Source organism: Oncorhynchus kisutch, linkage group LG10 (genome assembly GCF_002021735.2).
Source record: "Oncorhynchus kisutch isolate 150728-3 linkage group LG10, Okis_V2, whole genome shotgun sequence".
In the NCBI taxonomy this organism is placed as follows: Eukaryota; Metazoa; Chordata; class Actinopteri; order Salmoniformes; family Salmonidae; genus Oncorhynchus; species Oncorhynchus kisutch.
The window spans coordinates 65953188-65966953 of NC_034183.2; the positions used below are offsets into that span (position 1 = coordinate 65953188).

The following is a 13766-nucleotide window of genomic DNA, read 5'->3' on the forward strand; positions in this document are numbered from 1 at the left end:
TAGACCTTACAGTGAAATGCTTACTTACAAGCCCTTAACCAACAATGCAGTTTTAAGAAAAGAGTTAAGTAAAAAATAAATAAAATAAAAGTAACAAATAATTAAAGAGCAGCAGCAAAATAACAATAGCGAGGCTATATACAGGGGTACTGGTACAGAGTCAATGTGGAGGATATATACAGGGGTGCCGGTACAGAGTCAATGTGGAGGCTATATACAGGGGGTACAGGTACAGAGTCAATGTGGAGGCTATATACAGGGGGTACTGGTACAGAGTCAATGTGGAGGCTATATACAGGGGGTATCGGTACAGAGTCAATGTGGAGGATATATACAGGGGTGCCGGTACAGAGTCAATGTGGAGGATATATACAGGGGTGCCGGTACAGAGTCAATGTGGAGGATATATACAGGGGTGCCGGTACAGAGTCAATGTGGAGGATATATACAGGGGGTACCGGTACAGAGTCAATGTGGAGGATATATACAGGGGGTACTGGTACAGAGTCAATGTGGAGGCTATATACAGGGGGTGCCGGTACAGAGTCAATGTGGAGGATATATACAGGGGGTACTGGTACAGAGTCAATGTGGAGGATATATACAGGGGGTACTGGTACAGAGTCAATGTGGAGGATATATACAGGGGGTTCTGGTACAGAGTCAATGTGGAGGATATATACAGGGGGTACTGGTACAGAGTCAATGTGGAGGATATATACAGGGGGTACTGGTACAGAGTCAATGTGGAGGCTATATACAGGGGGTACTGGTACAGAGTCAATGTGGAGGATATATACAGGGGGTACTGGTACAGAGTCAATGTGGAGGATATATACAGGGGGTACTGGTACAGAGTCAATGTTGAGGATATATACAGGGGGTACTGGTACAGAGTCAATGTGGAGGCTATATACAGGGGGTACTGGTACAGAGTCAATGTGGAGGATATATACAGGGGGTACTGGTACAGAGTCAATGTGGAGGATATATACAGGGGGTTCTGGTACAGAGTCAATGTGGAGGATATATACAGGGGGGTACCGGTACAGAGTCAATGTGGAGGCTATATACAGGGGGTTCTGGTACAGAGTCAATGTGGAGGATATATACAGGGGGTACTGGTACAGTGTCAATGTGGAAGCTATATACAGGGGGTACTGGTACAGAGTCAATGTGGAGGATATATACAGGGGGTACTGGTACAGAGTCAATGTGGAGGCTATATACAGGGGGGTGCCGGTACAGAGTCAATGTGGAGGCTATATACGGGGGGTTCTGGTACAGAGTCAATGTGGAGGCTATATACAGGGGGTTCTGGTACAGAGTCAATGTGGAGGCTATATACAGGGGGTTCTGGTACAGAGTCAATGTGGAGGATATATACAGGGCGTACTGGTACAGAGTCAATGTGGAGGCTATATACAGGGGGTACTGGAACAGAGTCAATGTGGAGGATATATACAGGGGGTACTGGTACAGAGTCAATGTGGAGGCTATATACAGGGGGGTCTGGTACAGAGTCAATGTGGAGGCTATATACAGGGGGTTCTGGTACAGAGTCAATGTGTAGGCTATATACAGGGGGTACCGGTACAGAGTCAATGTGGAGGCTATATACAGGGGGTTCTGGTACAGAGTCAATGTGGAGGCTATATACAGGGGGTTCTGGTACAGAGTCAATGTGGAGGCTATATACAGGGGGTACCGGTACAGAGTCAATGTGGAGGCTATATACAGGGGGTTCTGGTACAGAGTTAATGTGGAGGCTATATACAGGGGGTACTGGTACAGAGTCAATGTGGAGACTATATACAGGGGGTTCTGGTACAGAGTCAATGTGGAGGCTATATACTGGTGGTGCCGGTACAGAGTCAATGTGGAGGCTATATACAGGGGAGTATCGGTACAGAGTCAATGTGGAGGCTATATACAGGGGGTACTGGTACAGAGTCAATGTGGAGGCTATATACAGGGGGGTCTGGTACAGAGTCAATGTGGAGGCTATATACAGGGGGTACTGGTACAGAGTCAATGTGGAGGCTATATACAGGGGGTTCTGGTACAGAGTCAATGTGGAGGCTATATACTGGTGGTGCCGGTACAGAGTCAATGTGGAGGCTATATACAGGGGGGTATCGGTACAGAGTCAATGTGGAGGCTATATACAGGGCGTATCGGTACAGAGTCAATGTGGAGGCTATATACAGAGGGTGCCGGTACAGAGTTAATGTGTGGGGACATTGGTTAGTCAAGGTAATTGAGGTAATATGTACATGTAGGTAAAGTTAAAGTGTGTATGCATAGATAATAAACAGAGAGTAGCAGCAGCGTAAAAGAGGGGGGGCGCAATGCAAATAGTCTGGGTAGCCATTTGATTAGCTGTTCAACAGTCGTATGGTTGGGGGTAGAAGCTGTTAAGGACCCTTTTGGACCTAGACTTGGCCCTCCGGTACCGCTTGCCGTGCTGTAGCAGAGAGAACAGTCTATGACTAGGGTGACTGTAGTCTTTGGCAATTTGACACTGCCTGTTATAGAGGTTCTGGATGGCAGGGAGCTTTGCCCCAGTGATGTACTGGGCCGCACACACTACCATCTGTAGTGCCTAGCGGTCAGTCAGGATGCTTTCGATAGTGCAGCTGTAGAACCTTTTGAGGATCTGAGGACCCATGCCAAATCTTTTCAGTCTGCTGAGGGGGAAAGGTGTTGTCGTGCCCTCTTCACGACTGTCTTGGTGTGTTTGGACCATGATAGTTTGTTGGTGATGTGGACACCAAGGAACTTGAAGCTCTCAACCTGCTCCCCTACAGTACTGTACTGCACACACACACACAAACACACATACACATGTGCACATACACACCAGAGACAGCTTCTGAGAGGAGCTACAGGAGGACGGGCTCATTGTAATGGCTGGATCGATATAAATGGGACAGTATCAAACACATCAAACATATGGAAAGCACATGTTTGACGCAGTTCCATTTTTCCATTCCAGCCAATACAATGAACCTGTCCTCCTATAGCTCCTCCCTCCTGCCTCCACTGATACACACACACACACTAACACACAGAAATACATTAGCTGTACAATGAGCAAAGGATGGCCTCTGCGTGACTGGGACTCCTATATACCTGCCCAGCACATACATACACACGTACGCATGTTTCCTCCTTCAACTCCTTTCTGGCTGTTTGTCAGAAGGTGCCCAGAGAGCAGTGTATATGGTGAGGTTGTGTGTGTGTGGGGGGGGGGGGGAGCACTTATATAATCTCTGTTTGAGTCATTGTCCTTACAGGAAGACTCAGAGAGTCTGGGCAGGCAGTGAAGTGAAGGGTCCTTGAGGGCTGAACGTGTGGATAGGTTGTTAGATCATTCAACACAGTGTTACAGTCTGACCCCGTCTGTGAGAGAATATACTGTCTATGTGCTTCTGTAGGGTCCTGGGCAGAGCACTGACAATGACACTGACAAGTGACGATGACAGTGCATTAAATCTAGGCTTTGGTGCCGAACCCTCCCACCTCAATTCCCCTCGCCACTGGACAACAACCAACGTAGTGATGATGATGAACATTGATCCCTCCTGTCAATCTCAGCGGTCTGCCATGCCAGTCATCATCTCTCCCACATACCTCTAATGTGGATCCTGATACAGAGATTGGCTGTCAGACTCAGTTATACTCATTCACCGCAGACAGATACCGCAAACAGGAGCCTACATATGGATGGATGATTATCATGATGATAAATGACGCATGCTGATTATGACTATGTGGGTTCTATTGATTATGATCAATCAACAAGTGGCCAACTGTCCTCCTGAAATCTGGCGCCCCACTCAACAAGTTTCTCACGTGGTGTACGCACGTCAACAACTTGGAGGTGCTGGGTATTTAAAATAAAGTCATGAAAAAGGTCCATCAGTGAGCTGGTACTGGATCTATCTTCATTTCATGAGCACACACAATCATACAACGGTACACATTCAATCCAAGCAGCAGCTTGTGTTGGACTAAAGAAAGCAAATAAAAACTGTCATTCACAAAAGACTCATTCAGACACAAATACTAATGAAACAAAATGGCTTTATTGTTGTTAGCGGGTTGTCATAATGTTGGTCAAAACTAAGGTTATATTCACATCTTGTAGGTTTTTCTGAGACACTGCAGTGTGGTTGAGCTGTGGCTACTGTAAGAGGCAGACAAGAAGAGAAGAAATAGTATCTAGAGCTGACGGGTGAAGACACGAAGGCAAAGCAGAGGGAAGGGAGATGTGAAAGAAACGCAGGCACATTAGAAGACGGTTACGGTTTGTCTTTAGTGAAGAATGAAAAGCAGTCTGTAGTCACCATCTGTACTGAATGGTAGGTGACAGGGGTGTCAGTTTGTTTATGTCAGCAGGGGTGCTAAGCAGAGGGAGAGAGCTGGGATGAACAGTTAGTGTTGTGACAGCCACCCGCCAACCCTCTTCCTCTCCTCCTCTCCTCCTCTCCTCCTCTCCTCCTCTCCTCCAACCCTCCTCCTCTCCTCCAACCCTCCAACCCCGCTCCTCTCCTCCTCTCCTCCAACCCTCCAACTACCCTCCTCCACCTTCCAAGCCCCCCCCCCTCTTGGAGAGGGCTGTCATCAGGGAGACACCGTGTAACCCCACCCGCTCCACCACCACCAAGCCCCCCCCTCTTGGAGTGGGCTGTCATCAGGGAGACACCGTGTAACCCCACCCGCTCCACCACCGCCAAGCTATCTCAGCAACACCATCTTTTGTGTCTCTCTACAATCACTGACACTCCAGAGATGGAGCTGGGGGAGGAACAGGGGATTTCAGAGGTAAGGGTCTCGTCAATACTCCCTGTATCACCTCCATCCTGTCCCTCTCACCCCTGGTGCGTAAGTGGATGTTCCCAGGCGCTGTTCTAGTGTTAAAATATTATGTTGCAATGAAACAATGGAACTAGAGACACTGCATCCAGAGAGGGGGGGGGGGATTGTATGACGGAGGGATGAAATGGATATGGTGTTTGGTCCTAGAGGAGAGTTACATCAGCTTCTTTCTTTTCACCAACAGTTCTGCCAAAAGCACTGTCATTCACACGTCATCTTCCTTGTCTGAGACCCATCCTGTCCACTGCTAACCCCAGCAACTGTACTTTCCTCTTGACTTCTCACATCCACTCAAACCACACAACTTCAGCACGACCCCTGCCACTAGCTGAATAACAATCACTACATTTCAAGGCCTCCTCTCTGGCTACTATCCAAACACATTGAGAACATTTCCCACTCTGATCTGTCACTATTATGAGCTGAACAAAATATACATTTCCAAGCATTAAGTCTGTTAATCAGGAAGGGTAGTAGTCCAAGACCCTTCCTTCTAAGGTGCATGGCCACACTTCCAGCACTAAAGCCTATCTCCAGTTACAGCAATACAAAAATAATACTTTTTTGGCAAAAATGCTAACAAGGACGCAATGAGGGATTTTTTTTTGTTTCAACGAAATGCAAAAAAAGTATTTAATGATGTAGCATGGTCTGGGGGTGATGATGAAGAGGGGAGGAAGGGGATGGTGAGGTGGTTGCAACTGGGGGGACTTTGAGGTTTGGAGAAGAGGGAGGTGCCTGGTCAGGAAAGGGTATCATTATCAGGCAAGGCCTCTAAGTGTTACTGGGGAGTGGGGACAGTATGACAGACATATAGCTAGCACCATTTTTGTCCTTTAAGGACTGTCAGGAATCTCCTTCCTCTCAGCCGTAGACTCCTTAATGATCTGAAACACAGAGCAGGGAACAGGGCATGTTGGGTTGTAGATGCAGCAGTAGGGAGGGACTGTCTATAAGTGATCTGAAAGCTTGTGAAATTGCATGTATTGAATTATACAATGTAGCATGCTGCCCTCTGGAGGAGCTAAAAGCAGGAAGCAAGCACATTCACAAATCTGATATGGGAATAAATCCCCCATGGACTCATTCAATGGTCTATGATGTTCTACATACCTCCCCATCTCTAGTCTCCACAGTCCGCACTATGATGCTCCTCTTGACATGGGCCTCTGGAGAGAACTTAGTGTCCATACTGGTCTCTATACTCAGGGAGAGGGTGAGAGAGACGTTTAGCTTTCAGATGCCCATGAATCCAGTCAGAGCCGAATCCTAACTTCAGATTTATGCATCATTCATATGACTGGGGTAAATAATTAAATGCCATGATAGACTACGCTAATATATCTGGGTCAGAATGCCCTTACTCACCTCTGAACTGCAGGTTGGAGAAGCTCTGCATTGGAACAGTGATCCTGAGGAAGAGGAAGAGAGAGTATCAGTAACTACCAGCCACCACCTATTGTATTTTCTTTCTTCATCACACTGTCTCCTCCCGACCCAGCTCATTAGATCCACATTCGGTTTTTTCCACTTTATTCCCTCCAACACCCTCTCTCTCCTTCCCTCCTCCCTCCTCTCTTCCTACCTTCTACCCTCCTTCCTCTCCACCCTCCTCTCCCTCCACCATCCTCCTCCCTCCCCACTGTTATCTCCTCACCTGCTCTCCTCTCCCTCCAGCAGCTTCCTGTAGGTAGCGATCTCTATGTCCAGGGCCAGTTTGACGTTGAGCAGATCCTGGTACTCCTGCAGGTGTCTGGCCATCCCCTCCTTCAGAGTCTGGATCTCCTCCTCCAGATGACCCACCGTATCCTGGTAACCAGCCGTCTCCACGGAGAAACGGTCCTCCATCTCACGCAGCTGCTGCTCCAGAGACTCGTTCTGCAGAAGAGGAGGAAGATAGGGAGAAGGAAAGGAAGGGGGAAGAGGTTTGGAAAGAGATGAAAGAGGAGAGGTGGTTCAGTTAGAGAGGGAAGTCATGGAACTCATGGTCTTCTTATGTCTCATTGTTGATACATCACACTCTGCTCTGATTGGACAACTCACTGTTCCACGGAGCGCCTCCACATCACAGGTCATGGCCTGGAGTTGCCGGCGGTACTCGTTGCCCTCCTGTTTGGCCAATCGCAAGGCGTCTGCATTCCGAGTAGCTGCGTCGGTCAAGTCGGCAAACTGTGCATAACAACAAAAGGAGAGACAGGACAGTGTAAAAGTCGGCATCTTATAGTGTGTTGTCAATGTGTGCATTGTGCAACACCTGGCTGTATGCATGTTTATCTGTATGGTAGTGTGTCTCCCTGTGCCTGTACAGTAATGTGGGTACATGTATATGCAATAGCCCAAGCTTTCTGATATGACCTTGGAGCGGTACCACTCCTCCGTCTCCTGAATGTTTGAGGAGGCCACGGACTCATACTGGACCCGGATGTCCCTCAGAGCAGCGGTCAGGTCTGGCTTGGACACGTCCACATCCACATGGACCTGCTGGGCCATCAGCTGCTCCTGCAGCTCACGCAGCTCCTATAGAGAACCAACCACAGGCTTACAGATTAAAGGTCACCTCTTTCATTCTCTGAATATTCACTATTTACTTTAGAGATGGAAACAGAGGTTGGTCAGTAAGAACTAGAGATTGCCATAGAGACGAGGGGAAGCTGAAGCTCACCTCCTCGTGGATCTTCTTGAGGAAGGCAATCTCATCCTGCAGCGCGTCTATCCTCCTCTCCAACTGGACACGGTTCAGAGATGCCTCATCCACATCCTACACACAGAGAATCCTTAGGTCAATGTGACCTGTATATTCCTCATATAAAAACACGGGCTGTGAAGATCACATGCAAACAGGGACATGGTCAATAATAGTTCAATTGATACAAATTATGAGAGAAATGACCTCACCTGTCTAAAGGCGTTCAAGTTGCTCTCTGCATCCTGTCTAAGAACCATCTCATCTTGCAGTCTGATTGAAAGAGAAAGGGAGAGTGAGGAAAAATAGAAAACAGACAGATAAAAGGAGAGGCAGTGTTAGGGTGCACACTAAGTCCACTCATTGGTCACACAAAGAGGATCCATGCACCTCAGATAAAACATAGTTTCAACCTATTCTCTATTGATACAAAGTCAATGAATCCCAGTCATCATCCCACCAATGACCCAATATAAATGATCATGTTTTCCATCCAGAAAAGTGAAGGGATCATGATCAGTATATGATTAAATGTGACTATGTATGAATATCCTTGTATACATAATGGCATGAACTGATGATAAGGACTGTGTGAGTACCACTTGTCTTCCATGCTGCAATAGCAGAGTTGGCAGTAGGTGGGCTGAGCTCAGTTGAATGTAGAGCGTACACATCATTAGCCATTCACTTCTAACGGAGGCGGAGTTTACGCATTCAGAATGGAGCCAAAACACACACACACGAACAAACAAGCACACACACACACGAACACGCACAAACAAGAACCCACACGTGAACACGCGCGCGCGCGCGCGCACGCACACACACACACACACACACACACACACACACACACACACACACACACACACACACTTACAAACTCCATCTGCCACTATCTGCCCCACACTGAAACACACATGCTCACACACCTTCTAACTCAGATCTGTCATTCCTCAGAGACTGATGAATTGGTGTTAGAGAGTAGAGTTGGGAAACCAGCAGGAAACACGACCTGACCTCTAACCTTGTCGACCTTCACCATCGATACTCATGATAGCTCTTAGAGGTGACAAGCAGATGTGTGATAATGTTTTTTATAGTAGCTTTGGTGCTAACACATGTATGTGGTGAATTTTCAAAACTCTTAGTACTAAACTAACACTTGTTAGTTATATTCAAAACCTTTTATTGTGCACTCATTTTGTTTGGAGACATCTTTCACCAAACAACCATTGATATAAATATAAGCTTACTATGAAATTGATTTAATCACCAAAACACAAAATAATGATATCTTCTCAATTAAGTTGTTTTAACGACCAGTTAATGACAAATTGCCCTTTGAATGTCCATTACACTGTTTTCACATCAGGCAATACACTTGCACTACCCATCAAAATTGACTGAATAATTTCTATCCCATGTGTGATAAAAAGTATGATCATTAAAGATATCTTTCATAATCATTGATGCAAAAATAAATGTATTGTTCAGATATAATTACAACATAGGTGTACTGTAACCAAATGAAAGAAATGAAAGAAACAGAATGTTTAGCATTAGCTTGCATCAAGCCTGTCTTGAGCACTGTTTCAGTTTTAAATACCCAATATTTAGAAAAAAACGGACGACTTTAGTTAAGGCTGGGAATGTCAATACAATCAAACTAGCAAGGGCAGTTTTAATGATCTAAAGTTGTGCTGCTGCTACTGCCTGTAAACACACAGTCCAGTTCGAAGTGAATGATGGCAGGCCCATGTGGCAAATGGCTTATTTGCATATAGGCCTACTGTAGCTCTGATTGGCTATGGCGCACCGGTCTGCGTAGACTCCGGGCTTGGACGAGACAGATGTTTTTGGTTTTTTTTATTTACTGCAGTGCCTATTAATTATCCTAACGCACTGCCGCTTTCCCACTCCATATTGCTACAGAATTTTTACAAATGCCTTACTATACGTCATTCCCAAGCATTCTATACATTTATGAAAACGTGAAAATTACCATGTCTAAATGCTCGCTTGTCCGATAAAAAAAAAAAGGTGTAATATTCTTCCTGTAGATGTATATGAACAGATGTCAGTTCCACCTTAAGGCAGAACAGGTCTGCGCAAAGTATAGTGTCATTGTTTTCAGGGAGGTATGACCATGACGATAGGAGGGACAGGAGGCAGACTCAGGCCAAGGGCAGGGCAGCCACTTAAAATGGCTTTAAAGTATTTTTTTACTCTCCAGCCAAATATGTTGTAGGTAGATAAGTGATAATGCACTGATATATTATCTTATTATAACCATGACCACTTACCTGACCTATGACCTATGACCCCTGAAATGCTGATACTGCACTCTGCCTTTGTATGACAAACAACTATATGGTAATGCAAAAGAAAAGTACAGTATCTACAATCTAAATGTGTTTATCAAACCTTTTGACTGTCTCATGGTGTGTGTGAGGGCATGTCATGATCGGGATGGCCTGAACTCAGAGCCCAATAGAATACCAAGGCAAACTGCAGGAACTTCACTTAGTAACTTCACTTACTGCTGTTTGCGTTGGTTCTTACGTGGATATTGTAGTTACTGCACATTTGAAACTCAATTTTCTATGAAAAAGGAAGATAATTGAACCAGGAGACTACAAAGCCTGATTTCAGTCTTAACTTAATTTGACCAAATGTGTAGTTACCGCTGTTTTCAATTGTATGACAGAGAACATCTCTGATCTTGTCAATATCAGATTCTAAATGTTTTGCAGTAAAATCCTAATAGTCAAATCAAATCAAAGTTTATTGGTTGCGTACACAGATTTACAGATGTTATCGCATGTGCACAAGTACTGGTACCCATTGAGTAATTTTTCTCTTTTTCTCTCTGCATTGTAGGAAAGGGACCATAAGTAAGTATTTCACTGTTAATCTACACCTGTTATTTAAGAAGTGACAAATACAATTTTATGTTATTTTATTTGTGCAGCAAAATGCTTGTAAAATGCTTATAAATGCTTCATCATCATAATAGTACATTATAGTATATATATATTTATACTTTACAAACATGCTTTTTCATTATCTAGTTCTCTAAAACTGTAGTAGAAAAAAAATCTAAAATCTATAGGTTTACCAAACGGTTAAGTGATTATCAATTAAGAGCAGTCGGTTAATAGTAAAATGTCATTTAAAAAATGAGAAGACAATCATAGCAAAAGTAAAGTGAACATTGCATTGTGAAAAGCAATTACTTTAAACAAACATGTATTCCATTGTGAATGTGAAACATGTATTGCATTGTGAATGTGAAACATGTATTGCATTGTGAATGTGAAACATGTATTGCATTGTGAATGTGAAACATGTATTGCATTGTGAATGTGAAACATGTATTGCATTGTGAATGTGAAACATGTATTGCATTGTGAATGTGAAACATGTATTGCATTGTGAATGTGAAACATGTATTGATGTGAAACATGTATTGCATTGTGAATGTGAAACATGTATTGCATTGTGAATGTGAAACATGTATTGCATTGTGAATGTGAAACATGTATTGCATTGTGAATGTGAAACATGTATTGCATTGTGAATGTGAAACATGTATTGCATTGTGAATGTGAAACATGTATTGCATTGTGAATGTGAAACATGTATTGCATTGTGAATGTGAAACATGTATTGCATTGTGAATGTGAAACATGTATTGCATTGTGAATGTGAAACATGTATTGCATTGTGAATGTGAAACATGTATTGCATTGTGAATGTGAAACATGTATTGCATTGTGAATGTGAAACATGTATTGCATTGTGAATGTGAAACATGTATTGCATTGTGAATGTGAAACATGTATTGCATTGTGAATGTGAAACATGTATTGCATTGTGAATGTGAAACATGTATTGCATTGTGAATGTGAAACATGTATTCCATTGTGAATGTGAAACATGTATTGCATTGTGAATGTGAAACATGTATTGCATTGTGAATGTGAAACATGTATTGCATTGTGAATGTGAAACATGTATTGCATTGTGAATGTGAAACATGTATTCCATTGTGAATGTGAAACATGTATTGCATTGTGAATGTGAAACATGTATTGCATTGTGAATGTGAAACATGTATTGCATTGTGAATGTGAAACATGTATTGCATTGTGAATGTGAAACATGTATTGCATTGTGAATGTGAAACATGTATTCCATTGTGAATGTGAAACATGTATTGCATTGTGAATGTGAAACATGTATTGCATTGTGAATGTGAAACATGTATTGCATTGTGAATGTGAAACATGTATTGCATTGTGAATGTGAAACATGTATTTCCAGATGAAACACTAATTAAGTTTGGTAAAAAAGTGACTGTATGATTTGATGTTGTACTTACTCAATTGAGTTGAGAAATTACTACCTTTCTCATGATGTGGTTTGAGTTCTGTACTAAGTGTTGTGAAAATCTACCACATTCTGCACCAAAGCAAATGAAAAGATCTGTATTCAGAGAGCAGTGACACTCACACACACGCTTCTCTGATCCATAGTATACACAGGCTCAGAAACCATTACACACTTAGATGTTCCCTTTGTCCTTTGCAACAACAGAAAAGCACCCTGTGAAAACATAAGCCATAACCGCATAACTATAAACTACGCCACTTAAGCAATAAACCAATAAACATAACGAAGAAGCGTGCATTTGACCAATGAGTGTGAAGGGGGATCAGGCAACAACAGAACATCTGCCTGGCTCCCTGGTCTCTTTGTGGAAATCAGCTCTATTGTGTTTCCTCCATTCCTCCACACTCATTGAATGGCTGTAGGGGTCTGGTCACGATCAAGTTTAGAAAGAGGGACACCCATTGAGTAACGCCTTCTCAGAGCACAGTGTTTTCAATAACTAACAAGCCAAAGCATCAACTGAGCAATTTTATCATGTAACACTATATCCAGTTATACTGAATTGTGTTATGTCAACTATCCACTTGTTGGTTTTAGACTGTAACAAAGATTCCAATTCAAAATTAACATATTGACCAATACACATGCCAAACACTAGGAATCCACTAAACCAAATTTCGAATAAACATTTAAGTGGACAGACTGCTGAAGCAATTAGAACTCCACAATATCAATTGGAACTCCAAAATACTAAAACAAAGCAGACTGATCAATGCTCAATTGTATTGATGGAAATGAGACTGCCTCATTCTCACCTCTGTTTGAGCGTGGCCACGTCAGCAGCCATGTTGTCCCTCTCTATCTCCAGCCGGGCCTTCCCAGCGCTGAGTCCGTCCACCTGCCTGCGCAGCTCCCTCAGCTCCTCCTGGAAGATGTCTCCCAGACGGCTGGGCTCCTTCCCCCTCAGTTGGGTCAGCTCCGTCACCAGCACTGTGTTCTGCTGCTCCAGGAAGCGCACCTTCTCTATAAAGCTGGCGAAGCGGTCGTTCAGACCCATCATCTCCACCTTCTCGTTGGTGCGCGTCTCCCGGTACTGGGCCTTGAGGAGTGAGTCAGCCGAGAAGTCCAGCCGGTTCCCAGGGGTCCCCAGGAGCAGGGCCCCTCCAGCCGACCCCAGGGAGAGACGGGAAATGGTGCTGGAGTGGGTCAGGTGGCGGGGGGTCCCATGGAGGGAGAAGCGGCTGGAGGAGAGACTGCTGAGCCGCACGCCCCCACCCACGCTGCCGGCCCCCTGGGGCCCGAAACGCTTCCTGTAAGACGACAGGACTCTCTGACTCTCCATGGCTGGAATGAAACCCTGTCAGGGCACACACATGCCTTTTATAGGGATAGACATCCCCCATCCTGAGAGAGAGTACACAGGGAGGGGCGGGAGGGAAGGGCCGGTCACTGAATAGGACAGAGAGAGGGACAGACAGAAAGAGAGAGTTAGAGACAGACAGAGAGAGAAAGAGAGAGAGAGAGAGAGAGAGAGAGAGAGAGAGAGAGAGAGAGAGAGAGGAGGGTGGTTTATGTGACACTCAAAAGCTGTGTGCCAGGTATTGTTTGTGCTCGTCCACTCAGCTACAAATGTCTCCTGGCCTTTCTCTCTCTCCCTCTCTCTCTCGTCCTTGTTTGAATAGGATTTGGTGCAACAGAGCTTGGCTACCAAATCAAAGCTGCCTCCCACACATGCTCAGTCACACAGACACAGATGGGGACAGAGTGTGATTGAAAGGGAAGAAAAGAAGCAGGGAGGTGA

At 44.5% G+C, this 13766-nt stretch overlaps 1 protein-coding gene across 2 annotated transcripts; it reads right to left on the reverse strand.

The window, feature by feature from the left end:
• Positions 1 to 4069: 4069 nt before the first annotated feature.
• On the reverse strand, positions 4070 to 13323 carry gfap (glial fibrillary acidic protein). Of its 2 annotated transcripts, XM_031834812.1 has the most exons (9): positions 12781 to 13322; positions 7780 to 7840; positions 7547 to 7642; positions 7240 to 7401; positions 6928 to 7053; positions 6542 to 6762; positions 6253 to 6296; positions 5998 to 6083; positions 4070 to 5771 (listed from the first exon to the last, which is right to left on the reverse strand). In XM_031834812.1, the coding sequence occupies exons 1-9, from the start codon at positions 13305 to 13307 to the stop codon at positions 5721 to 5723; spliced, it is 1374 nt and encodes a 457-aa protein (XP_031690672.1). In that variant the 5' UTR covers positions 13308 to 13322; the 3' UTR covers positions 4070 to 5720. The 2 variants fall into 2 exon arrangements, with proteins under 2 accessions (XP_031690672.1, XP_031690671.1); XM_031834811.1 differs by having other exon boundaries at positions 6928 to 7401; positions 12781 to 13323.
• Positions 13324 to 13766: the final 443 nt, after the last annotated feature.

What these genes read in the sequence shown, in the direction of transcription:
- gfap (XM_031834811.1), bottom strand. Translation starts at nt 13,307, where the DNA reads ATGGAGAGTCAGAGAGTCCTGTCGTCTTACAGGAAGCGTTTCGGGCCC. An exon ending in ACTTGAACGCCTTTAGACAG is followed by an intron (nt 7,643 to 7,779) that starts GTGAGGTCATTT and finishes CTCTGTGTGTAG; the next exon opens with GATGTGGATGAGGCATCTCT. An exon ending in TGGAGACTAGAGATGGGGAG is followed by an intron (nt 5,772 to 5,997) that starts GTATGTAGAACA and finishes TCTGTGTTTCAG; the next exon opens with ATCATTAAGGAGTCTACGGC.